This window comes from Bos javanicus, chromosome 9 (assembly GCF_032452875.1).
Source record: "Bos javanicus breed banteng chromosome 9, ARS-OSU_banteng_1.0, whole genome shotgun sequence".
Lineage (NCBI taxonomy): Eukaryota > Metazoa > Chordata > Mammalia > Artiodactyla > Bovidae > Bos > Bos javanicus.
Genome location: NC_083876.1, coordinates 25,416,596 through 25,443,270, shown reverse-complemented (window position 1 = coordinate 25,443,270; position 26,675 = coordinate 25,416,596). Strand labels below are relative to the sequence as shown.

The 26,675-nt window shown below is 42.7% G+C and overlaps 1 protein-coding gene and 1 long non-coding RNA gene across 11 annotated transcripts in view; one reads left to right on the top strand and one right to left on the bottom strand.

The window, feature by feature from the left end:
* NCOA7 (nuclear receptor coactivator 7) overlaps window positions 1-26,675 on the top strand; it is a 161,889-nt gene that overhangs the window by 123,418 nt on the left and 11,796 nt on the right. For all 10 annotated transcript variants that reach the window (XM_061427360.1, XM_061427355.1, XM_061427358.1 and 7 more), the window contains one exon: window positions 20,621-20,768. In XM_061427360.1, coding sequence (XP_061283344.1) covers window positions 20,621-20,768 — 148 coding nt within the window. The remainder of the gene's footprint in view (window positions 1-20,620; window positions 20,769-26,675) is intronic.
* Window positions 836-26,565, bottom strand: LOC133253750 (uncharacterized). Its single transcript, XR_009738406.1, has 2 exons — window positions 26,307-26,565; window positions 836-1,333 (listed from the first exon to the last, which is right to left on the bottom strand). It is a non-coding gene; the product is annotated as an uncharacterized LOC133253750 (long non-coding RNA).

Genomic DNA, 26,675 nt, shown 5'->3' with positions numbered 1-26,675 from the left:
GTTCTTTACGTATTTCCGTCTCTACCTACCCTAAGGGAAGCCACATTTTAGTTTAAGATTGGGAAATGGAATAGAATGGAGAGCCCCAAAATAAACCCACACTTTTATGGTCAGTTAATCTACAACAAAGCAGGCAAGAATATAGGGCAAAGACGGTCTCTTCAGTAAATGGTGATGGGAAAACTGAGTCACTTTCTAACAGCACATAGAAAAGTAAAATAGGTTAAAGGTGTAAATGCAAGACTTGACACTCCTTCAAGAAAACATAGGCAGTATGCTCTTTGACATCAGTCTCAGCAATATGTTTTTGGATACATCTTCTTAGGTGAGAGCAACAGGAGCAAAAATAAACAAAGAGGACTGCATCAAGCTTAAAAGGTGTTCACACAGTGAAGGAAGCCATAGAAAAATGAAACAGCAGCCCACTGAAAGGGAGAAGATATTTGCAGATTATATGCCTGAGAAGGAGTTAATGTCCAAAATACGTAAAGAACTCAAATATGTAAAGAACTCATACAACTTAGTATCAAAAAAATTCAATTAAAAAGCAGGTGGAGGATTTGAGTAGACATCTTTCCAAAGAAGACATACAGGTGGCCAACAGGCATGTGAAAAGATGCTCAAATCACTGATCATCAGGGAAATGCAAATCAAAATCTTGGTACCTCACACCTGTCAGAATGGTTGTCCTCAAAAAGACAACAAGAGTTGGCGAGGATGTAGAAAAAGGGAAACCTCATGCACTATTGGTGGGAGTGCAAATTGGTGCAACCACTGTGGTAAACAGTGTGGAGGTTCTGCAAAACATTTAAGAAGGAACTGCCACACAGTCTAGCAATTTCACTTCTGGGTATTTATTTGAAGAAAACAAAAGTCAAAAAGAAAGATGCACCCCCATGTTGTTGTGTTGCTGTTCAGTTGCTCAGTCATGTCCAACTCTTTGCAACCTCATGGACTGCAGCACATCAGGCTTCCCTGGCCATCACCAGCTCCCAGAACTTGCTCAAACTCATGTCCATTGAGTTGGTAATGCCATCCAACCATCTCATCCTCTGTCGTCACCTGCTCTTCCTGCCTTCTGTCTTTCCCAGCATCAAGGTCTTTTCCCACGAGTAGGCTCTTCACATCAGATGGCCAAAGCGTTGGAGCTTCAGCTTCAGCATCAGTCCTTCCAATGAATATTTAGGGTTGATTTCCTATAGGATGGACTGGTTTGATCTCCTTGCAGTCCAAGGGACTCTCAAGAGTCTTCTTCAACACCACAGTTCAGAAGCATCAGTTCTTTAGTGCTCAGCCTTCTTTATGGTCCAGCTCTTACATCCATACATGACTACTGGAAAAACCATAGCTTTGATTAGACAGACTTATGTCGGCAAGGTAATGTCTCTGCTTTTTAATACACTGTCTAGATTTGTCCTAGCTTTTCTTCCAAAGAGCAAGCATCTTTTAATTTCATGGCTGTAGTCACCATCCATAGTGATTTTGGAGCCCAAGAAAATAAAGTCTGTCACTGTTTCCTGAGTGGGGAGAGAGTAGCCATTCCTGATTCTCATGGATCCAGCAGATGGAAAGTAGTCTGGAGCACTGACTGGCATACTAGGACCGCCCAGCCCATTCCAGTGCTGCTCTCATCTGGGGCAAAGGTGCCAGTGCTAGAAATAGGGAGAGCATACCCTTAGAGGAACTGAGCCAGCTCATACCTGCTCCAGCACCTTGTGACCTGACACTGCACCCAGTGAGACAGCTTCAGCCACTAGGCAGCAGGGAAACCTCAGCTCACACCTGGTTCTGGCTGTGTCTCCTCTATCACCAGCTCCACCTCCCACCAAAGTGAGAGCTGCCTGGACACCTGGGGAAAAACATGACCTGTGCTAACTTCATATCCTGCTCTCCCACCAGAGCCACAGGCAGACTGTATCAGAATGCTCCTACACAAGGGCAGCCCTTCAAGACCTGGCTAGGTAACCGTTTAACCCTAATTTCATAGAAAGTGAAAGTGAAGTCACTCAGTCGTGTCTGACTCTTTGCCATCCCATGGACTGTAGCCTACCAGGTTTCTCCGTCCGTGGGATTTTCCAGGCAAGAGTACTGGAGTTGGTTGCCATTGCCTTCTCCAGGAGATCTTCCTGACCCAGGGATTGAACTCAGGTCTCCCACATTGTAAGCAGACGCTTTACCGTCTGAGCCGCCAGGGAAGCTCAGAGACAATTGTTTCAAACAAAAGAACAAGAAAACTTCCTGAAAAAACAACTTAATGAAACAAAGATAAATAATTTACCAGATAAAGAGTTCAAAACATTAATAATAAGAATGCTAACTGAACGAGGGAAGAGAATAGATGAACAGAATGAGAATTTTAATAAGGAACTTGAAAACAAAAGTCAGTCAGACCTGAAGACAATAACTGAAATAGAAAACACTCTAGAAGGAATTAACGGCACACACAGTGATACAGAACACATGAGCAATCTGGAAGATTAGAATAATGAAAATCACCCAATCAGAACAGCAAAAAGAAAAAAAAATGAACAATTTAAGGGACCTTTGGGACAACATCAGGCATACTAACATCCTCTTTATATGGGTCCCAGAAGGAGAAGACAGAGGAAAGGGTTAAAAATGTATTTGATAAAATTATGACTGAAAACTTTCCAGACCCGAAGGAGAGAAACATATATCCAGGTACAGGAAGCAGAAGAGTCTCCAATAAACCCAAGGAGATCCACCCCAACACACCATAATTAAAATGGCAAAACTTAGAGAATTCTAAAGGCAACAAGAGGAAAAGTCATGTATGAGGGAATCCCCATAAGGCTATCAAATGAATTCTCTGCAGAAACTTTGCAAGCCAGAAGAGAGTGGCATGTTAAATTTGAAGTGCTAGAAGAGAAAAACCTATGCAACCAAGAGTGTTCTGACAAGACTGTCATTCAGAAGAGGAGAGATAAAGAACTTCTCAGAGAAGCAAAAACTAAAAGAGTTCATAAACACTATACCACCTCTTTAAAAGCAATGAAAAAGGGTCTTCTCTAAGTGGAAAAGAGTAGGCTCCAAACTCCAAGAACACATGTATACCTGTGGCGAATTCATTTTGATATATGGCAAAACCAATACAATATTGTAAAGTTAAAAAATAAAATTAAATTAAAAAAAAAAGTTACTAGAATTAAAAAAAAAAAGAATTTATAGGAAAGGAAAAAGCCCACTAGTAAAGGCAAGTATATAGTAAAGGCTGTGGATCAACCACTTACATAAGCCAGTATGAAGATTAAAAGAGAAAAAAAATTGAAAAATCTTAACTGTAACTATAGCTAACAGTTAAGGGAAAAACACTTCTCTTGTTACATGTAAAGATGTAAAATATGACATCAAAACACAAAATGCCAGGGAGGTGGTGGTACATATGCAAATCTTTTAGAATGTGTTGAAACTTAATGACTATCTAGAGGCTTAATATAGATTGTATTCCAAACATTTGGATACTCTTCTATATAAAAAATACATTTGTCTTTTTTCCTCTACTGAGATTATTTCCTTTCTTAGAAAGAACCAATAATTCCTATTCAAATTAAAAGTGTTATCTTTTTTTCAATTATTCTTGCCTGGAAAATCCCATGGACAGAGGAGCCTGGTAGGCTGCAGTCCATGGGGTCACACAGAGTCGGACACGACTGAGCAACTTCGCTTTCACTTTTCAGTTTCATGCATTGGGAAGGAAATGGCAACCCACTCCAGTGTTCTTGCCTGGAGAATCCCAGGGACCGGGGAGCCTGGTGGGCTGCTGTCTATGGGGTCGCACAGTCGGACATGACTGAAGCGACTTAGCAGCAGAAGCAACCTCTGAAATATTTCATAATAATTGATTTCATATTATTTAGCTTTTAAAATCAGTAAGATGGAAACAGCAGGAATTATGTAGAATTGGCCAAATCATGTATAAATGTTTAATTCATTAATCCAGGATGAAGTAACTGGTAATTGTGATTTGTGTAATAAGTAGGCTAATAAGAGAGGGAAAGGGAGAAAGGGAGAGCCCATGAGTATTTTTCAGTCAGTTCAGTCACTCAGTCATGTCCAACTCTTTGTGACCCTGTGGACGGCAGCATGCCAGGCTTCCCTGTCCATCACCAACTCCCAGAACTCACTCAAACTCATGTCCATTGAGTCAGTGATGCCATTCAACCATCTCATCCTCTGTCATCCCCTTCTCCTCCTGCCTTCAATCTTTCCCAGCATCAGAGACTTTTCAGATGAGTCAGTTCTTCACATCAGGTGGCCAAGGTATTGGAGTTTCAGCATCAGTCCACTATACTTATTTTATCTACACTAACACTGTGTACAATTAAGTGCAACCTTCTTTGTTTTCCCTGCCTCCATGACAGGAGACGCAGGAGACTCGTGTTCGATCCCTGAGTCGGGAAGATTGCCTGAAGGAGGGCATGACAGCCCGCTCCAGTATTATTGCTGAGAAAATTCCGTGGACAGAGGAGCCTAGTGGGCTATGGTTCATGGGATCACAGAGTTGGACATGACTGAAGCGACCAAGCACATGTGCATACTTTATACAGTATTTAGAAGAATATAAAAAAGCAAAAGGAAAAAGAAAGCTCATAATTTTGTTACACAAAGCTAACTACAGTTTATCTTACTTTTTGTAGCCTTTCAACCTTTTTTCTACGCGTGCATTAATGTAGTAAGTCTATATGTACACAAATACACAATATACATATACACACTATTTTGTAAACTGCTTTTCCTTCTCTGCCATTAAATATCCTATCTGCATTTAGTAAGCATGCATTACTTTTGTTAATGAGAGATAAAATTTTAAAAATTGATTCTTCTATTAAACTCACTTTACAGTGGGAAGATAATCCAAGTCCTAAGGACCCTCATGAAGACTAATAAAAATGCTCTTAACATTTTCCTTAGAAAAAACAGAGTGAATTAAAGGAATCACAGACTGACCTAGTTTTACACCTTGAAGTCTTGAACCATAGTTAATGCTACATTTTCTGATCAAAAGTCATCTTTTGCTTGCTTTTAAGGGTATTAGAGCTAAACTGAAATCTTTAATAATGGTCAGTGCCCAAAAGACCATAGTTCTCAATAGTCTTTACTATACTTTTTAGAACAATCTAGGCTCTACTTAGCCAAACCAGGTATATTTCAGAATACAAACCTGGTGATTTTTATATCATATTGTAGTCTTATAATAATGTTTTAAGATAAGCATATCACTAATAAAAAATTCAAAAAGAGCTCCAAAATAATTCCTGAAGGAATTATCTTTCTCTCTTTGTATTAACACAAGTTCTAACTTTGGGGAACCTACTGAAAAAAAGTAAGCTATATGATAATTAGGTTGCTTATGTAAATATTCTCACTTTATTTTTTTAATACTTCCAAATGTTTTGAAGTGGTCTTGCTTCCTCTCATTCTGTTCCTGGTCATTTTACTTTTTGTTTCACCCACTTAAAGTTCTAGCAATTCATCATCATTTTCCAGAAGCACCTTGGTAGGCAACCATCCTTCAGGAACTTCACTAACCAGCTTTGGCATGTGCCTTAAGTTAATCAGTGACTCTATAGTCGAGCCTAAGCATGTAGAGAAAGAACGCCCCTTTTAAAGTGAGTGCTCTACTCCGGTGGCTGTGTTTTCTGGTGGAAGAGTGAGAGCCAGCACTTTGGAGAGTAGTTTGTTGCCTGTTTCCACTGCAACCGGGATAATTAGTCCCGGCCAATGGGTGCTGTACGTAGTGTTTGGGAGTAAGTATGCAGAAACAGTAATTACTGCACCTACATATTTGCAGGGGCCAGATGGAGGGATGCGGGAGGGATGCTCAGGGGCCCATGTTAATTATCTGCTCTGTGAATCAGCTGCTGAGTGACTTGGTCCCTCCAACCCAATGCTGCTATGTGGGAATGTGAGCCTGGTGTTGCTAAATTTTCTCATCTCTTTCAGAAGAAAGTGAATTATGGATGATATGTGGCAAATCCCCCCAATTTTGCAGCATTAGCCATATAAAGTAGTGAGCAGTGCAAAAAGCACTTCCCTACTGCTGAGTCCAAGTGACAGGCTGCCGACTAAAGGCCTCCAGCATTGATATTAATATAAACCTTCAGTTTTTACTTATTTGTGAGTGATCTGTATTGTAACTGTTTTGTTTTGATGAATGAGTCTCAAAAGGACATTCCTATTATTTTTGGTGAACTAGAACAAAGAAGCTTGTTTAGTTGGTGCTTTGTAAATAAAGTTTTCTTCTGTAGATACACAAAGACCCTTTAAGAATGGACATTACATCAGGGCATTACTAACCATTGATTTCATTTGAAGTTATAGAATGTTGAATCCAGAAGGGACCTTACCAGCAAGTAAAATGACCACTTTCATATAAGGGCTGAGAGGGTAACAGGCAGAAAGGCCAGGGGTCTCCAAATGGAGGAAATAGGCTGCAAGTGTCTCTTAAAATTCTGTGTTGCCATGACAACACCAGGTTCCCCTGAACTTAACTTTTCTCAAACTTTGAGCTAACCAATGCGTTTTTCTTATGGAAATGTTTTTCTTAAGCTATGTTAATGAAACTATGTATTTGCTTTGGAATTTGCCTTTCTTCAAAATGGTTCCACCTAAGACTAACTTTTTTTTCCTTTTCTCGAATTTTGGGCTGATAATAGCTCAGCAGACCAGTATTCATATCAATTGTTTTATGACTGGGGGATGACACACTTCATGCCATCAGATCTCAAAAATGCATATTATGGGAGAGGGGCCTAGTGAAACTCAGCCTTGAGGTGTCTCTCTTATCTGATTAATAGCTTTCTAACAGACATAAAACATCTGGCTAAAGACTAGCAGAGGGGCACTCTCCGTCCCCCTTCTGATGTCTATGTCAGAAGCTTTCTCTGTCTTTTTCATACTTTTATTAAACTGCTACACAAAAGCTCTTGAGTGATCAAGCCTGGTTCCTGGTCCGGAAGCGAAATCTTCTTTGGAGATCAAGAATCTGACACCATTCACTCTAAGCTATCAGGACCTTAGGTCAGGCCATTGAGGATGAGTTTTAAAATTAAGTGATAGTTTTCTAGTAATAACTTCTGTGGTCAAGAGTGCTTTGCCTTAGCAACTGGTTTAATAAATATTTGTTAATCAGCAAAAAAAAAAAAAAAAGAGTGCTTTGCCTTAAAAACAAATGAAAGCATTCTATTTTTTAATGACCAGTCTACTGTAGAGCTCACACAGCTATTCTATTAATAAATAGCAAAAAAAAAAAAAAAATTGTGATTGTATTTCAATCAGGAAAAGTTAAACATTTCTTTAATGATTTAAATAAAATGCTTGTGTAAGAAGAGAGCAAGATATTAAAAACAAACAGGAAAAGAGTGCTTTGCCTTATTGGGTTTCTGTGGCTATATTCAGAGTGGAAAAGTCTGGGAAGGTTTTAGGCTGAAGTGTATAGACTATCTTTAATTTACCATTAATACAGGTGAACAGTGGGACTACCTATGTACTCCATACTCTCTGAGTAACATTCTTCCTTCTTCCCTTTCTTGTAGTAGTATTTCCTATTCTCTGCACCCTAATGTACTCTAAAGTATATCTTTAATGTAATAACCATTAAATCGTTTAATGATTCCTGCTTAGTTTTTGGAGAAGGCAATGGCACCCCACTCCAGTACTCTTGCCTGGAAAATCCCATGGACAGAGGAGCGTGGTAGGCTGCAGTCCATGGGGTCGAGAAGAGTTAAACACGACTGAGCGACTTCCCTTTTACTTTTCACTTTCATGCATTGGAGAAGGAAATGGCAACCCACTCCAGTGTTCTTGCCTGGAGAATCCCAGGGACTGGGGAGCCTGGTGGGCTGCTGTCTATGGGGTCGCACAGAGTCGGACACGACTGAAGCGACTTAGCAGCAGCAGCAGCAGCAGCAGCAGCAGCTTAGTTTTTAAATTAAGTGCGTGGTTTGCGGGTTTATCTTGCTGTGTGTTGCCCCAGTTTCTTTTCGTACCAGTCAAGTGACCTTTGATAAGATGAGAGTGCCTAACTGCTACTGGGTCATTTTGGTCAGGTTTGTTGGTCTATGTGGTAGCACGATTTTAGAGAATCACGTATAGGGGACTTTCTAAAAGATCTGTTTAAGAGTAGAATGAACCTATGCATTTAACACTCCATACACCGGAATGAGGAGCTAGGTTTTCTTACCTTCATTTTAAGAGCTCAGAGAGGGATTTCCCTGGTGGTCCAGTGGCTAAAACTCCTCACTCCCAATGCAGGGGGCCCAGGTTCGATCCCTACTCATGGAACTAGATCCTGTGTGCTGCCACTAAGACCCAGTGCAGCCAAATAAATAAATAGATTAATAATAATAAAATGAAAGTACAGAGAGATTAAGGAACTTTCCCAAAGCCTCCAGCTGATAACAAGTAGAACTAACTTGGGAGGTCAGGTCTTTAACTTAGAAATGGTGCTTTTGTCCTTTACCTCACAATTATGTTAAAAAAAAAAAAAAAGCAACAGTAAATAAAATCCCACCATAACTAGTAGTCTTGTTTGATAGCATAAACGATAATCATACCTAAAACCTTTACACCTAAACTATGAATAGTTGGAATAATGTTTTGCTCCAAGCATCATCTCTGATTTGTCCTCACGTTTTGTATCCCTCAACCCTACAGCTTGGTCAGTGGTGGGCTTTTATGAAATAGCAAAACCAGAACAGCAAGACAAACATAAAGGAAACAGTGCAACATGTGGGTTGAGACCATGAACTGACCTGAGGTTAATGCCAGGTCCGCCCCTAACATACTGCTGTGGGCAAGTTAGTTAACCTGTGTAAGCATCTGTTTCTTCCAGCACTAATGAGGAGCGCTAATTACAGTGGCTACCCACTGAAGTTATCGTGAGAAATAACTGCACTTGTCTGTCCTCTAAATGAAAGTCAGTTGTTGCTGCTCTGCGGCTTCCTTTCCTATAGTTGGCTGTACTTTGTTGCCTCTAAGGTAAGCCTGCTGCCTTCTAAGAACCTTTATCATTCCCCTTCTTTGAATTTCTTTGTCAGAGATGACAACTCTATCTGCTAAATGCAGATTTGTAACTTGAATATGGTGTCATCTTTGGGGTGAATCTCTAAAGGAGCCTTGAGGCTTATGACGAAATCTCAGTTCAGTTCACTCGCTCAGTCATGTCCAACTCTTTGTGACCCCATGGACCACAGCACGCCAGGCCTCCCTGTCCATTACCAACTCCCGAAGTTTACTCAAACTCATGTCCATTGAGTTGGTGATGCCATTCAACCATCTCATCCTCTGTCGTCCCCTTCTCCTGCTTTCAATCCTTCCCAGCATCAGGGTCTTCTTCACATCAGGTGGCTAAAGTATTAGAGTTTCAGCCTCAGCATCAGTCCTTCCAATGAATATTCAGGACTGATTTCCTTTAGGATGGACTGACTGGATTTCCTAGCTGTCCAATGGACTCTAGAGTCTTCTCCAGCACCACAGTTCAAAAGCATCAATTCTGTGGCACTCAGCTTTCTTTAGAGTCCAATGCTCACATCCATACATGACTACTGGAAAAACCATAGCCTCGACTAGATGGACCTTTGATGGCAAAGTAATGTCTCTGTTTTTTAATATGCTGTCTAGGTTGGTCATAACTTTTCTCCCAAGGAGTAAGTGTCTTTACATTTCATGGCTTCAGTCACCATCTGCACCCAAAATCACTGCAGATGACGAAATATGATTAAGCCCAAATTTGGAGTTAGACAGGAAACCTGAACACATCTCAAGTGCTGGGTTTTGGTATCACCAGTGGCTGGATGGTGGGAACTATTCTTGTGCCTGGAGGAGTGTGAATGGCAAGCTTCCCACTACATCCACCACTTCGCCTGGACTCTGGCTTTGATCGCCTCTTGGCTGGATTGCTATTGCCGCCTTCTCCACAAAGTCTTTGTTTCTAGTCAGTCGTATCTCTTCCTGACCTTCCCTCCTTGGCTCCACAGCACTCTGTCTAAACTGCAGATCTGGCTGGGCCACTTCCCTGCTGGAGCCCTGAGTATTGCCTAGTGATGCTTCTCAAACTTCGGTCATTCACTTCCTTTCCAAATACCCCCATATCTGCAAACCATCTGTACTACTATTTCCTTAAGAGTTGTCTTCAAAGGATTTAGATCAACTCTTTTTTTTTTTTTTTAAACTTAGGCTTTTCCTGAGCAGTAATATCTGTGAAATTTAGGAGCTAATAATATGCTAATTGTGTTGACTCCCAATACACTTGAAATAAATACATAACTATGGAAATAGGTTCCTCTGGGCATCCTCTGAAGTCACTGGAGCTGCCCCTGATACACTTTGGAGAATGGTAGCCCCGGAATAAGGTCAGAGCATATTATCTTGTGCCCAGGATTTGCTGTGACCCGGTGACCCAGCTCCTCTGCCTTTTTCTCCTCCCTTCTCCTGTCAGTCCATTAACAAAGGATAAAACTCTATCTTTTTTCCCACCTGTCAGGAATTCTTCCCCTCCCTGATGAGTTTTTATCCTACGTGGACATCCCAGCCCTGATGCCCACTGGCTTCTGCCATTGTATTGTTGGAACTGTGTTAGGCTTTTTTGTTGGCTTTTCTCAACCTGATTGCTCGAGGGCAGGGGCTGAATCACCCTGGGCAGGCACTGTGTCTCAGTAGCCTGTCCCAATTACAGAATCTGCGTCAAGAAGCCACAGGGACGTGATTGCATTGTCTCTCCTTCCCTCTGCCATGTCCAGTGTGACCTCCTTCCAGCATCACCCTGCCCTTACGGATGCCAGGTCTTTTTGCGCACGTCCCTTCCAGTGGAATACTTCTTCCCTTCCTCCTGTAACTGACTGGTCCTTCAAAACTCAGCTGGACCTGGACCCCTCGGAGGCCTTCCCTGACCCCAGCGTGAAACGATTCTCCACCAGGCTTACCTTTGTGGTCACTCTTCTTAAAATAATAATAACAAGAAAGAAAGAGGCTCAACAGATTGAGCGTGGAGGCCAGAGTGGGATGTTGGAGCAGAGAGATACAAGAGCATGTGGCTGCAGCAAAGAGCCCATTAGGGAGACTGACATAAAACAAAGCTCTCTGGCAGCCCTAAGGAATTTGAAATTATCCTAAAACCTCCAGGGAGAGAGCGGAAGGATTGTGCACAGCTGGGTCAAGTGCTCAGATTTGTATTTTATCACCTCGCTTCTACTTCTCTGCCTCTTCCTCCTGGCTTCGTTCCAGGACTTCTCTTACTGCTTATTCCTTACATACCAGGTTTTTCCAGGACCCAGTACCTGTCCTGTGAGTTCCCTGCTCACAGGTGTTACCACCCTTATTGCTTCATGACCGCATGGTAGCCAGCAGGGCGGTAATTACTGGTAATGCAGGAATTGTGTTGGCTTGGCCAGAGGCCGTAGATAGTGTTCTGAGGTAACTGAGGCTGAAGCTTGGTGACTCACGGAGACCACAGGGTGAGTCACTGCGCTTCAGAAATAAAATAAAAGCCATCAGCGGGCTGTCAGTGGTCAAGACAAATGATGCATGAGATACTGTTGAGTTTCTTCACAGTAGGTCAAGTTTGAGGAAGTCAGTTTCACTAAAGTAGTGAGGGAGGGAACAGGATGTAAAAACCCTGCCTCCATCCACACAGTTTCTGAGGCAGGTTTCTTCTGTTCTGTGCTAAGTCGTTTTAGTCGTGTCTGACTCCTTGCCACCCTATGGACTGTAGCCGCCAGGCTCCTCTGTCCATGGGATTCTCCAGGCAAGAATACTGGAGTGGGTTGCCATGCCCCCCTCCAGGGGATCTTTCTGACCCAGGAATCGAACCCTTGTCTCTTATGTCTCTCTCATTGGCAGGCAGGTTCTTTACCACTAGCGCCACCTGGGACAAAGGGCACATACTAGAAGGTTAATAGAATCAGGAATAAAAAGGAGTTGCGAAAAAAATGTTTAACCCAAATGTTAACAATATAACCTGAAGGGAAGATGAGGTATGGGAAGGAACCCTTAGAGAGAAACAAAATCTCGAGGCTTATTTTTTTGTTTGTTTGTTTGGGGTTTTTTGACCACAAAGCAATGCATGTGGGATCTGAGTTCCCTGACTAGGGATCGAACTCATACCCTTTGCATTGGGAGCTCGGAGCCTTAACCACTGGACCACCAGGGAGGTCCCAGAGGTTTATATATGTATTTTTAAGAATGGGCAAGTGCAAGTAAATTTGTGGATTAAGATGAAGGAGATAAAACAGTGGAGAAGTGAGATGGGAATAATGGAGGGAGACCGCTCAGCGGTGGGACTGTCTGAATTTCTGAGAGGAGGGTTAAAATGGGAGAGCAGTTACTTCTTCTGAAGAGAAAGCTTACTAAGAGGGGCCAGAGGGGAGCACCTTATTAGAATGGTACAACAGAGAGTCCTCTGTTCTGAGAGGCAGGGTGGGTAGAAGAGAGACTGAATCTGGACTGAGGGCTGAATCTGGAATAGCTGCTCAATGGAGGAGCCACAGCGGAGGGGCGCTGGAGGGGAGTAGAGAGCCCCACAAAGGCGGGTTTCCTCTGGCACATGTTGGGTGCTCTTGACTTGTAGTGGACCCATTAAGCTCCAATAAGCAAATTCAGCAACATCCATCATCTCACTAGAGGAGTTAGTAAGATGATTGTTTCTGTGAATAGGCTTTTGGAAGGGTAGGCATAACAGGAGGATGAAAGCTGTGTGCCCTTAGGAGGCCCTGGTGGGGGTGAGGTGCAAAGACTGGCCTGAAAGTGTGTGAATTCCTGAGGGGCTGATGCTGGGGAAAGGTGAGGGGTGAGGGTCAAGGTGAGAGCAGAACTGACGGGGTCGTGGTCATGAGGAACACGTGGGCGAGGGGAGGGCAGAGGGACAAGGAGGGGGGTTTCAGAACTTCAGGCCTGTTTCCAGAGGGCAGGATTCGGTTCTGGGAACTAACCACCAGGAAAATCCAGTTAAGCTGGCCAAAAAGAACTGTTCCAGGAATTAGGTTATAGAAACTTAAATAAACTCAGGGCCACTCTAATCTAGAAGGAGAAAAAAAGATGAAGTCACATCCTCTTCTCTTTGGCCTCCAAGGAGCAAAGAATGAAGCAATCAAACTGGCTCCAAATGCGATTTAATTTTCTCTTGTAGAATGGGCCTTTTTAACTGTTCACCCCTGCTTTCCCCTCAGAGGCATAGTGTGAAAAACTTTCCTCATGAGACAATGAGGAGGTTTTACGTGTAGAAGGCTATGGTTGAGGGACGCTGGGGTATGCTAGGGTCCTGGGCATCTGAGAGAAGAGACTCGAGCACTTCCCAGCAGGTTGCCTGTTGCACAACCTACTTTGGAGGTTTCCTGTATCCCCTGAGGCTTCTCGAGGCTGGGGAGACTCTTGGCTGCAGGCAGAGAGCCTGCCACCTGAGAGAGGCGGGAGGCTGTCCAGGGCTGTTGCACACCCGTCGCAGCCGTTCCCAGCGGTGTGGCTGAGCAGAGTAGGCTGCCCTGATGTTCCCCAGGCCTGAAGCTGAGTGCTGTATGCAGTGCATGGAAGTGTGGAGGAGGAGGTATGGGGGGTGTGCCCCCATGTGACCTAAGGGCCACTCAGGGCATCTCACACCTACTTAAGCTTCGTTCATAAAACCCCAAACCAAGGAAGTACCGACCCATTCTATGAGACCCTTGACTGGACAGTTGCAAAAGTGCACCATCCCCCTTGGGGCTCAGCATTCATGAAAGAGAAGGCAGTCAGCTTAGACTGGCTGGAACATTTCCAGTGATGGGGTATTCAGGCACATCATTCAGTCTTCGGAGCCTCAGTTTTCTTATCTTTAAACTGGGCCTAATAACACTTGACTCAGAGCTGTTGTGTAATGTGAGGTCCTCAAGGCGGGGAATCCAATCTTTTCCTTTTAGGTAGCTGATACATTTCATCAGCATTGCTTAAAACATAAGGTCGCTTCTGTGTTTAACAGTAAAATTTTTCTGACACTGACCTTCTTTTCTGTGGTATTTTGAGAAAGCCTGTCCTCTCTGTTCTAGATACTTCCTTTTGTGGTAAGTTCAGCAAGCCCAGGGGTTGTCCAGTTTAAAGGGATGGCCCTGGCTGCTCTTTCCTTGGCTACAAAATAGGCCACTCTGTCAACCAACGATCCCAGAGGCTTGATGCACCTCTCAGGAAATCCAGCCATCCCTAGAGAAGAGAATGGAATAAACCTCTCCTCCTTGGTCACCGCAGATTCTTGCCCCAGGTTGACATAGTTCTTCTAAAGAGAAAAGTGCACGGTGGCAAGAATACTTTGTGCCAGAACTCACCTTTCCCTCCCCAGCCTTCACTTGTTATAGCTCCTAGAGATCTTATAGTAAAGGAGAGGTAAGCCTGGTGTGCTGCAGTTCATGGGGTTTCACTCAGGTGACTGAGTGAACAACAACAAAGAGAACTCACACACACATATATGGTATGACATGTGTAGCCATTTCTTTCCATCGTATGCCCACTGTGGCAAGTGGGTTGACCTAAGTTTTTCCATAAGCAACACAACATGCCCAAATTAATCTGCTCCTGAAATAACCATGGCGTGCATATGGATCCCAGGTCATCAGTCTAGATCAGACTGTTCCCCCCACCCCCTTGAAGAGTTTCTCTTCCAGCAGGAAGGGGTAGGAGAGGGGATATTATCCTTTTCTGAGAGCTTACCTCTATTAGGACCAGCTTAATTCAACAGAGATGCTCTGATAATGTTGAACTTTGAAAAAGAAGGTATTAGGCATGAGATTCCTCCTTCTTAGGAAATCATTTGGCCCTCATATGGATCTTCTGTCCCACCCACCTGTCCAGTGGGTTATAGGAATAAGCTGTGGTCATCAAACAGGGACTGTTCAACTCTACCCTCCTCTAAAATAATATGTCCTACTCACCTTGAATCTGTATAGTAAAAAAAATTGCTCAAATGGTTTCCCAAGCAATTTATTGTCTTGGTCACCAAAAAGGGAAGTGACTGGCAATTGCTGAGATAGGAACTCACCTTAAAATCTTCACTGACCTGCAGTTGTCACAATTTATATTTTCTTGTAAGATAAATAAAATTATATTACATTTTCTTATAATAAAAATAAAATCTTCAGTTCGAACCTCTGCCTCATCCCTCATTCCCTTGCAGTCTTACACAGGGACATATGCCAGCATGAGCCTCTAGCATTTCTTAGGAGGCTTCTTCAGTGTTTATACTTGTACAATGCCTTCTCCTTGGAGAGTAACCTGTTAGAGGATAAATAAATGAGCAGTCCTTCATGGATAGTTAGTTCAAAAAGTGATGAAGAAAATGTGTCTTGTGTCATAACCAGGACGTTAACTGGGAACCAATGCAAGAGATCAATGTAGGGTACATATGGGGAAAACTTTACAATGTGATTCAAAGAACCCTGATTGTCACCTCAGGAGATCTGGTCCTGGCTGTGATGCTGATAGTAGACTTCAACGCCCTCATTCCCATTCCATTTAATCCATTCAGCTGGATTAAATGATACCTTATATCTCCAACCCTAATATTCCAGAAGATAGCTCCTCCAGGGCTGGGTCACTGGCGCATAGTGGGTGCACAGGGAGTATTGTTTAAGGAAGCCAGGCCCTGCAGCCAGGGACCACCAGGAACACCCCCGAAGTTGAATGAGCTGGCTTGACTTACTGTATTGAAGTAGAATGCATGGGACTTAGGGCCATTTTAGGGCCCTTTCTAGTTAAAGGGTGCTAGAAAGGGGTCACAGGATGTATGTTAGGTGATTCGAAGGAGAACTTTAAGTCGGACGTTACACTGGATTCGAAGCGGAAATCCCATATTGAGGGAGGGAAAGCTAGAGAGGCTAATGCCATAATTGGTGAAGTAGCACAATCATTTATATTAGCCAGATTAGAGGGATGTTTGGTCATTTTTGTGGTTGGACACTGTTTGTGTTCAGATATAAGACCTCAGCAGTCTCATCTCTGTCATGATTCATCGTGGTCATAGAGTGTCTTTGCCTGATGTTAATGTCCTGTGGAATTGTTTATGTTCAACGGGAGATTACCAAAGCCGAGCTGGGAGTGCTAGGCCAGCTCCTCTACCACTGGGACCTGGCCGATAGGAGCAGACCAGCTCCCATGTATCAGGAACTGCTTTCTTCTTTCTCACAAATAAGCTAACCCACGTTTATTTAGGAAGCCATTTTATCTGAGGTGGGTAAGCATGTAATAAATGTGTCCTTTTACAAAAGTTAGAGTGAAGCACATTTGCTTCTCAACTTTTTTTCTAAAATACACTTAAGATGGACTAAATTTTAAGTGTTAGAAAACTCAGGAAGAGTTAGAATTGTATACTTATCAACCTTTCCAGGGTCATGATTTATTGTACTAAGTTAACTTTTAATAGGAAGTGTCATATTATGTGATAAAAATAGTTTGGAGATTCAAAAGAGCAAACATATTGTTGGTGGGAGGGCAAAAAACGATGCCGTAAGTGAATTGTTCCTTCGATAACACAGTCTCACTTCTGAGAATACATCCTATGGCTCTATCTGTAACACATGCAAAAATGACGTTCCAAGTTACTCATAGCATAGTTTATGACAGCACTGTCTTGAAAACAAGCCAGGTGACCAGGTTAGAGAGGATGGTTACATAAACTAGGGTAAATCCACACAGTCAAGTACTGTGTAATTATAAAGGAAAGAATGAGGAAGCCATCTCTCTACTGCTGTGCAAGGATATCCAGGCTCTACTGTTAAGCAAAAAAAAGCTAGAGAATAGTACTGTTCTTCATAGAAACAAAAGAGGAAAAGAATTTATATTCATGTTTATTTCTAGCTATAAAAATAGTTATAAATATCAAACCAGTCAGTCCTAAAGGAAATTAACCCTGAATAGTCGTTGGAAGGATTGATGCTGAAGCTCCAATTCTGTGGCCACCTGATGTGAAGAACTGACTCACTGGAAAAGATCCTGATGCTGGGAAAGATTGAAGGCAGAAAAAGAAGAGGGTGACAGAGGATAAGATGGTTAGATGGCATCACCAGCTCAATGGACATGAGTTTGAGCAAATTCTAGGAGATAGTGAAGGACAGGAAGGTCTGGTGTGCTGCAGTCCATGGGGTCGCAAAGAATCAGACACGACATAACGACTGAACAATGATGAACAACATACAAACACCACCACAACAACACACAAGGAGATAATAAAGTGGTCACCTAAAGTGGGGGAAAGGTGGACCCAGAAGGTGATGGACAGGGATATGAGTAAGATGGAAAATTCTCGTTATTTGCTTTTTTTAAAATGTAATTTTAATTTTAAAATTATAAAAATGTACTATCAAGTCCAAAAAGTTAAGGAAAGATATATATAATGTATCTTTCTTCTACCTCATTCCATTCCCCAGAGATAACCATTAACCTCAGTTTCTTACATGGCTTTTCAGAGTTGTCCACTGTCTTAGTCAAGGATCTCAAGAGAAACAGAACTGAGAGGATGTGTGTGTGTGTGTAGGTGTATATAAATGTCTGTATATTTATGTATATAAATGTATATTTTATGTATATAAATGTCGAATACACACATATACAGAGAAAGATTTCCTTTAAAGAATTGGCTTACATGGCTATGGGGGCTGCCAAGTTCAAAATGTGCAAGGTAGGCTGGCAGGCTAGAGGAACAGGGAGGGGTTGATATTGTAGTCCCAAACCTGAAGGGCATCTAGAGACAATTCCTTCTCTCTCTGGGGACTTTAGTCTTTTTCTCTTAAGGCCTTTGACTGATTGGATGAGGCCTACCTACATTATGGAAAGTAATCTGCTTTATTGAAAGGCTGCTTACTTGTTAATCACATCTTTAAAAAGAAATATCTTCACAGCAACATCTAGACTCGTGTTTGACCAAAGACTGGCCATGGCCTAGCCAAGTTGACATATAAAATTAACTATGACAGCCATGTACAGTTATAACATATATCTATATTTCTTTCTTTTTTTTTTTTTAGAAAAAAATAGAAAAGGTTAGCATATCGTAGCACACTGATATACACCTTGTCTTGGGTGCCAAATTCCCTTGTTTTGAAGGAGTAGAATTCTCAAAGGAACTATACCTTTAAAATATATGAAAATTAGAATTTTATATTATGAAAGAAAAGACATAATTATTATAAAAGGGAAAAAACAGCTTAGAAAAACATTTGGTAGTGGTTAATGTTTACATTATATAAAGGCTCCCATATATTGAAAAGAAAAACAATGACTCCACAATCACAGAGCCAATTCATAGAAGGCAGCCAGGAAGCAAACATTTGAAAAATGTTCAACCCACTACCACTCAAAGAAATACAGAATCAGTGGGGTAAAACTTAAAATATATATTAAATACATTTAGAAAAAAAAGGATAAGCAAGATTGTTACCTTAGATGCAAACTGCAATGCTCCTGTCAGAGTAGTCAGGCTTTCAAGAGCAGTTTGTTAAGATGGATCACAAGCTATAAAACCATGCCCTTTGGCCTAATAATCCCTCTTCTGGGAACTAATCTTGAGGAGATAATTCAAAAGATGACAAAAGGCATGGATCATGAGGATATTCGTTGCAATGTTATTTGTACAATCCAGGAAAAAGAATTGGAAACAAGCTAAACATCCCAAGGACATAGGGATTTGGGTAATTATGGTTTATTACTTCTGAGAAATGCAGCCATTACAAGTCAGTACAAAGATTAGCAGCAATGGCAAATATGCACTATTTAATGTTACATATAACAATTATGTCTTAGCCCTGAAAACAATGGAAAGAAAACCTTGTACATATGATCAAGAACAGGTTAGGACTATAGAAACCTAAAGGCAGTTGGATCCACGGGAATGTTAGAATTATGGTGACATTTTTGTTGTGTGTTTTAATCCTATTAATATTTCTCAGTTGTTGTTGTTGAGTTGCTCAGTTGTGTCTGACTCTTTTGTGTGTGACTGTAGCTCACTAAGCTCCTCTATCCATGAGATTCTCCAGGCAAGAATATTGGAGCCAGTTGCAATTTTCTTCTCTAGGGGATCTTCCTGACCCAGGGATCAAACCTGAGTCTCTTGCAGCGGCGGGGCATTCTTACCACTGAGCCATCAGGGAACCCTTCAGTGTGTTGCTATAACAGAATATGATAGACTGGGTGGCTTTTAAAGAAGAGGTCTATTCGTGGCAGTTCCAGAGTCTCGGAAGTCCACGATCAAAGTGCTGGCAGATTCAGTGTCTGGTGAGGGCTTGCTCTGGTTCCATAGATGGCTGTCTTTGCACTGCGTTCTCACGTGGCACAGGGGGCTGGCCAGCACTGTGGGGTCTTTTAATCCCAGTCATGAGGGCTCTGCCTCATAACCTACTGCTGCTGCTGCTGCTAAGTCACTTCAGTCGTGTCCGACTCTGTGAGACCCCATAGACAGCAGCCCACCAGGCTCCCCCGTCCCTGGGATTCTCCAGGCAAGAACACTGGAGTGGGTTGCCATTTCCTTCTCCAATGCATGAATGTGAAAAGTGAAAGTGAAGTCGCTCAGTCCTGTCCGACTGTTAGCGACCCCATGGACTGCAGCCTACCAGGTTCCTCCATCCATGGGATTTTCCAGGCAAGAGTACTGGAGTGGGTTGCCATTGCCTTCTCTGCCTCATAACCTAAGCACCTCTGAAAGGTCCTACATCCAAATACCATCACTTTGGGGATTAGATATCAACATATGAATTTTAGGGGAACACAAATATTCAGTCTACAGCAAGAGTGTTACAATATTTTTACAGTTAGAACTTTTCTAAACTTAGCAATGAGTTAGCACTGTGCCAAACAGGAGACTCAAATTGAAATTATCATTTTGTAATTATTAAAGACTTTAAGAATCATTTGATCCTATCTATTTTTTACACCTCCACTGTGATGGTTGCAGGTCAGAGAGCTTTTGACTCTTTCACATGGGTGAGGGGTGGGGGATATTTTAGGTGCTAAGACTGAGAGCTCCCGGTCTTTTCTTGGGAACTAGCCACCTGTCTGCTGATTAAGTCTGGAGAGATGATTCAGATGTTAAATATGTATAAGAGAACAGAGATATTGAAGGCAAGACTGCATTCCTAGTATTGGTTAATTTAAATCTGTTTCTAATGTTAAAATGATAGCTAGTATTATCCCTGATATTTTCTAGTTATCAAAGATATTTTATTAAAATTATGATATAATAATGTTTCAGTCTACATAAAGAGCCATTGGAATATTGCTTTGTTCCCATCTAAAGTTTCAGGTCAATTTTTCCCCTGTGAACAGAGAAATCCAATAAATGAGGATCCAATGAAGAAAACAAAATTTTGGTGTAAATATTTCATTGTGTTTTGTACCTTTAAGTGTCATTTCTTGATCTTTTCCTCAGATTGAAAGACATTTTTCTCAATGTCTGTGGACTTTTGCTTGCATTTATTGACTTATTTTCCAAATTTGGAATGCACAAGTAGAGATTGTCTTCAACATGGGAGATTTCCCAAGTAGCAACATGGACTTGCTAAGCAGGAAAAAGATAGTTGTACGTGCCCAAGTTCCTACTAATGCCTGCCAGGAAAGTAGATTTGGTGTTAACCCCTATGGCAAACGTGTTTTTCAGGGTGGATCACTTGTATACGTTCTTTGTCCAATGGTCTCCTGACGTCTATGGGAAAGATGCCAAAGAGCAAGGCTTTGTGGTGGTGGAGAAAGAAGAACTGAATATGATTGACAACTTCTTCAGTGAGCCAACCACCAAGAGCTGGGAGGTGAGACTCAAGAGGGTTAGACTGTCGTCCTTAAAGTACAAGGCACGAACAAAATGTTCTTGTGTCCAAAATCCAAGCACTTTTTGGCTGGCAAGAAGTTAAGATTTCCTGTGCACCTTTGAAATCCTATGAGGAAAAACCTTATTCCTCTGTTTGAAACTAGTTTTGTGTATCAGAAAGACACTATCACCACACCTCCCAGCCAGTCATTTCACTTCCTTTTTTTGAAACTGATGCAGGGTCCCCATTACGTACATGATGAAAGTCAATCTTCTTAATTTGGCCTGAAAAACCATTCATAATTTATTTTTTGAGCACTTAGCAAGCCCTTCTCATGTTAGGAGCACAATGGATGGGCTAAGTAGAATTTACCATCAAGGAGTATGGATAATCATTACAATAGTGAAGTGAAGTGAAAGTTGCTTAGTCGTGTCCGACTCTTTGCAACCCCATGGACTGTATAGTCCATGGAATTCTCTGGGCCAGAATACTGAAGTGGGTAGCCTATCCCTCCTCCAGCGGATCTTCTCGACCCAGGAATCAAACCAGGTTCTCCTGCATTGCAGGCGGATTCTTTACCAACTGAGCTATGAGGGAAGCCCTGATAGCTCAGTTGGTAAAAAATCATTACAATATAGTGAGGTAATTGCCATTATAGGCGAGGTGCCACAGACTATGGAAGCATGTACCCAGGCACCTGAATGGAGCTAGGGGATCAAAGGAAGCGACCCAGGAGAAGTAATCTGAGCTGAGATCAGAAGTGGGGGGACAGGCAGCTGGGGTGGAAGTGGGACACAGAACATGTTCTGGCCAGAGAGAAAAGTCTGCTGTGCAGAGGAATGACCCAAGGGAGAAATAGAGAGTGTGGGGCTTTTGATGAACTAATAGAGAGTTCAGTGTGGCTCGTTCACAGAGTGCAAAGCTGAGGGAGTGGCAAGAAATGAAGCTGGAGATAATGAAATGGCAGATCACAGAGGACCTATGAACTGCTTGTTAAGAGTTTGGTTATTTTCCTAAGGGCAGTAGAAAGGCACTGAGCTGTTTTGAGCCTGGAGAAGTAAATACAGACACGCATTTTGGAGAGCCTGCTCTTGCCGGCAGATGTTCAGTTGATTGGAATTGGACAACACTTGAAGACACGCTTGGAAGCTCTCGCAGTAGTCACTGTTGAGAGCGAGCAGTTGCTGAAAGAATGACAGTGACGACAGAGGAAACTGAGTGCTTTTGAAAGATAGGAGGAGAAAGAGGATTTTGTGAGCAATTAATTACATGTGGAAAGTAAGAAAGATGTCGAGATTGATCTCTTTAGATTTTTAAGTTTTTAGAATGGAAACTGGAAGGATCGAGGTATCAGCCCTTCATTGTGATAAGGAGCATAGCAAGAAGATTAAGTTTAGTAAAAAATGCTGTGTTCTGATCCCAGGGATCAGTCAACAGGAAAGAACTAAGGTTTGTGTTTTGGATCTAAAACCAAGGAGGTAGTCGGTGACTTCAGCAAAAAAGCAGATTCATTAAAGTGGCAGCTTCAAAATGTAGCTTCTAACATTCAGTGAATGTATCCGGGGTGAGTAAATGGAGCTAGTGGATGTGGGCTCAAATTTGGTTTTGGAGAATAAAAATGAGATGGCAAGCTCGGAGAGAATGTGAGGGTGGGAGGTTTTCCTTCTCGTGAGAGAGACTTTAACCTTTCGGAAGAGGTCAGCAGGAACAGTGGAGTAGAGGGTTCAGGAGATAAAATAAGAGAAGGCATAAGCCAGGGACTAGATCCCTGAGAACTGGCAGGGAATGTAGGGGTGGGGATAGGATTGGCCTTAGGTGTTCAGGCAGCAGAAAAGAATAGGATGTGTGTGAATAGAATGCAGATTCATTGGAGATATTATATAAGTTGTGGTATTGCTCATTTGATGATTTCTTGGTAACCGCAGAAGGGGGCATCTCCTAGAAGTGAAGAAGGGAGGACTTGGAGGAATACGGAGAAAGTCTGAGTAGGAGCTGTAGAAACTAGGAATAATGTGTGCTGACGAGCTGCAGGAGGATGGCTGCCTGCTACTGAAGGCCCCGGTGGGGTCTGGCATCAGGCTGCGGTGGGGGGTGGCGGGTGGTGAGGTTTCTTCAGCAACATTCTCATCAAGCAGCTGTCAGATCTTCCAAGACTGGAGCTCTGTGAGACGGGGATGATGAAGGGTGACCAGGCCGGCCCCTTGGGTCTAACTCCTCTGACGTGCCTGGTCCTTCCATGTGTGTGGCTCACTCGGCCCTTTCTCATTTACTCACTCCCAGCCCCTACGTGCACACACACACAGCTTGCTGTGGCAGGCTCCTGTCTTCCTTCAAAGGCCCAGCTCATCGGTCAGTGCTGCGAGGCTTTCAGTTGACTGCTCCTCCTGTGCTCCCTCAGCCCACTGCTCCTAGCTCTGTGGTCTGTGGCCCCGCACTTGGCTTGTGTGCATGTTTGCCTTCACATTGTTCATTCTTGTTTGAAACCATTGATTAAAAATAGGGCTTCCCAGGTGGCACTAGTGGTAAAGAACCCGCCTGCCAGTGCAGGAGATGTAAGAGACTCAAGTTCGATTCCTTGGTGGGGAAGATGCCCTGGAGGAGGGCATGGCAACCCACCCCAGTATTCTTGCCTGGAGAATCCCAGGGATAGAGGAGCCTGGCGGGCTACAATTCATGTGGTCACAAAGAGTCAGACACGACCGAAGTAACTTTAGCACAGCACAGCACAAGCCTATTAGACTCTCCTTTCCTTGGCTTTTCTTATTATTTCTGTTTTGTTTTGTTTCATTTCTATCTCTTGCCAGTCTTTCTGAGTACACTTTTTAAAAAAATATTTATTTATGTTTAGCTGCATCAGGTCTTAGCTGTGGCACACGAGCTCAGTAGTTTAGAGCTCAGTAGTTGTGGCTCATGGGCTTAGTTGCCCTGGGGTAAGTGGGATCCTAGCTCCCCAACCAGGAATCAAACCCATGTCTCCTGCATTGGAAGGCAGATTCTTAACCACTAGGCCACCAGGGAAGTCCCCCAAATATACTTTGCTTATTCCTTTTCTCATGGTGTTCCCCAAGGGTTTATCTCTGACTCTTTTTTCTTCTCATCTATTACATCTTCCTTGGATGAGCTCATCAGCTTTTGAGATTTATGCTGCGGATTCCCACATGTCTGCTTCACATGCTTCCTTCTTTGCAAGCTGCCACTCTTAAGCACATAGATGCCCCACAGGCACCCCTGGGTCTCCACGAGGCAGAGATGGTGTGACACTGGCATTCTGGCTAACATATCAGGGAATATCAATTCCTGTCCTCCTCACCTAACCATCTGTGCCCAAGAGGCCCCCATGAGATATGTGCACAGAGGAAGCAGAGCTAGGAAAGGTGTATTTTCTTGTAGAGGCTATGGTCTCTTGCCCCAGTGTGGAGGCCTAGAGAGAGGGTTTCAATTGCTTTGGGAATTCAATCCTTTCCTGACTAGGTCTGGATAGCTTGAACTGAAGCAGCCCTCGTTTAGGCCTATTCTCTTTCCACTAATCCCAACCTTGAATCTCAGCTCCTGACAACTCCAGTGGGAGAAGTGGCCATGCCCACCAGCACACAGAGGAAAAGGCACTAAGGAGGCATGTGGAGAGAGAAAAGTCTGCTTCCCGGGTTAGAGTCGAGTGGGCTTGAGTGAGCCTCTCAGACTGAGCCACTGAGCAGGATAAAAGAGAGAGCACATACCTCTAGAAGGTGTGCCTCTAGACCTGTGGTGGAAGAGGAAGAAAAGAAGAAGGGACGGAGGAGGAGGAAGAAACGGGGTGGGCTCTTCCAAGACCCTAGTGCTCTTGTTAACACTTGGGGCACATGGAAAGAAGAGATACCTGGAGACAGAGGTGACTGGACTGTTATCCCGGTTTCTTGCCACGTGGACAAGAAAGTCCAAAACTAAGATGAGGAGAAGAATGCTGTCTAGGCTCCTTCCCGTGCAGGAGCAGACTTGGCTTACTAGCATTACCTTAAAGCCGGGCCCCTGGCATCCCATTGTTTCTCCTCTGTGGGTGGGGAAGAGGAACCTTCACTCCCCTAACAGGTGTCTGATCCTCAGCATGTCCATAAAGTCCCGTCATCTTCCCCCAAATGTGCTTGTCCTCATGCCTTCCCGTCTTAATTAGTGGTGCCCCAAGTCAGAAACCTAATTATCATCCCAGATTCTTCTCTTTCATCCTCAGTCATCTCTAGTTAGAATTTGTTGATTCTGATCTTATGGGGGGTGGGGCCCACCGCCCTAGTCAGCTGTCTGCACCCTTTCAAGGGCACCTCCAGCCACCCCAACCACTAGTCCACCCTCCATAACAAGCTCTTTAAATAAGCATTATTTCCTAATTTTATAAAATACCTGCTTATTATATTAAATTTGAAAGCTATAAAAAAGTACAATGCAGAACATATTTAAAATAATATCTAACCACACAACACTTTTGTACATTTTTTAAACTCTTTCTATCATAGAGTGTTTTCTAGGGGTTAAGGGTAGGGAGAGTGAGTCTTTTTATTTTTGCAAAATGAGATCATTTTTATGTATAGTTTGGTATCTGGCTTTTCTTACCTGACATCTTGTGAGAATTGTATCATATTTAAGGATTTTGAAGCCTCGTTTTAATGGTTACATATTTTAAACCTCAATCAAAATTTCACAATTCCACCACTTGTAGAAATCGTGTTCATTCAAGTTTTTCACAAGGATGAGATGATGTGTAACTCTGACTCTTTTCCTAATTTCCTGAAAGTGAAATTACTTAGCATAAGGGCATTACTTTTTTAAGTCTCCTAATTTTGTATACAATGACAGTTTGCCAGACATGTGAGGAATACCCTTCTCACTGTGCTTCTGCTAACAGAAAGCCTTATTAACTGTTATTCCTTTCTCAAAACTTCTGCTAATTTGAAAAGCGGACAAATGATATATTGTAGTTGCTTGTGTCACGCCTCGCAAAGCAGCTGGCACTTGGGGTCATATAGAAAGCACTCAGCAAATGTTAGCTGTCATGAAGCACCAGGCACTGAAGGGCATGACAGCTCACTGGCGCAGAGTCCAAGTGCTTCTGCCCTAGATTATGTCCAGACTCTTGCACTGAGAATACGTTCTGGCCAACCTGAGACTGGTCACCAAATATCCTCCACAGCCTCATGCCCCCTGGGATGATCTATGCAGTGGCACTCAATCCCCCAGGGGTACCAAAAAGCCATTTTTGACCTGGAAAACTCACAGAAAGATCCTTGAAAATTGATCCAATAGTGATCTGCATTTCTCTCCAAGCCCTAGAAATCTCATCTGGGCAGTAGAGGAAGACTCATTATGCTTATTTGTCATTAAGATTAATATTTTGAAAGGTTAAAAGGTAAATATTACTTTGCCAACTCTTTTGAAAAACTGAATCTAAAGTAACATTTTTCTCAGCTTCATATAAATCAGATGTTCTTCCTTTTTTGACGTCTCTCATACCCAACAAACATGACAGGGTCTTGAAGTGAAACGCCATTGTTCTCAGTGTAATGAACCTACCTCCAGTAAAGCCTCCTTTTCATCTTTCCTTTGAGATTCAAACTGATGTCAGCGAGCGCACTCAAAGTTTTAAAATGGAGATTTCCCTTCAGAGAGGTGCAGGAAAAAAAAAAATCTGAGAAGGCAGGGCTAGAAAAAGCTAGCTCAGGCAGCCAGAGGACAGTTGGGAAGAAAAGTACAAGATGAAGAAGGGGGGAAAAAAAACGCACAACAATGAGGTTTTGTTGTGCTCTTAGGAAACCACCACCGTTTCAAAGGTGAAAGTGTCATTTTACAGCCTCACAGCTATGCCTAACAGGAAGTGTGTGTTTGCTCGAAATCCTAATTTGGGTGTGTTCCTGTAGAAATATTGAACGCTCTGCTAAGGGA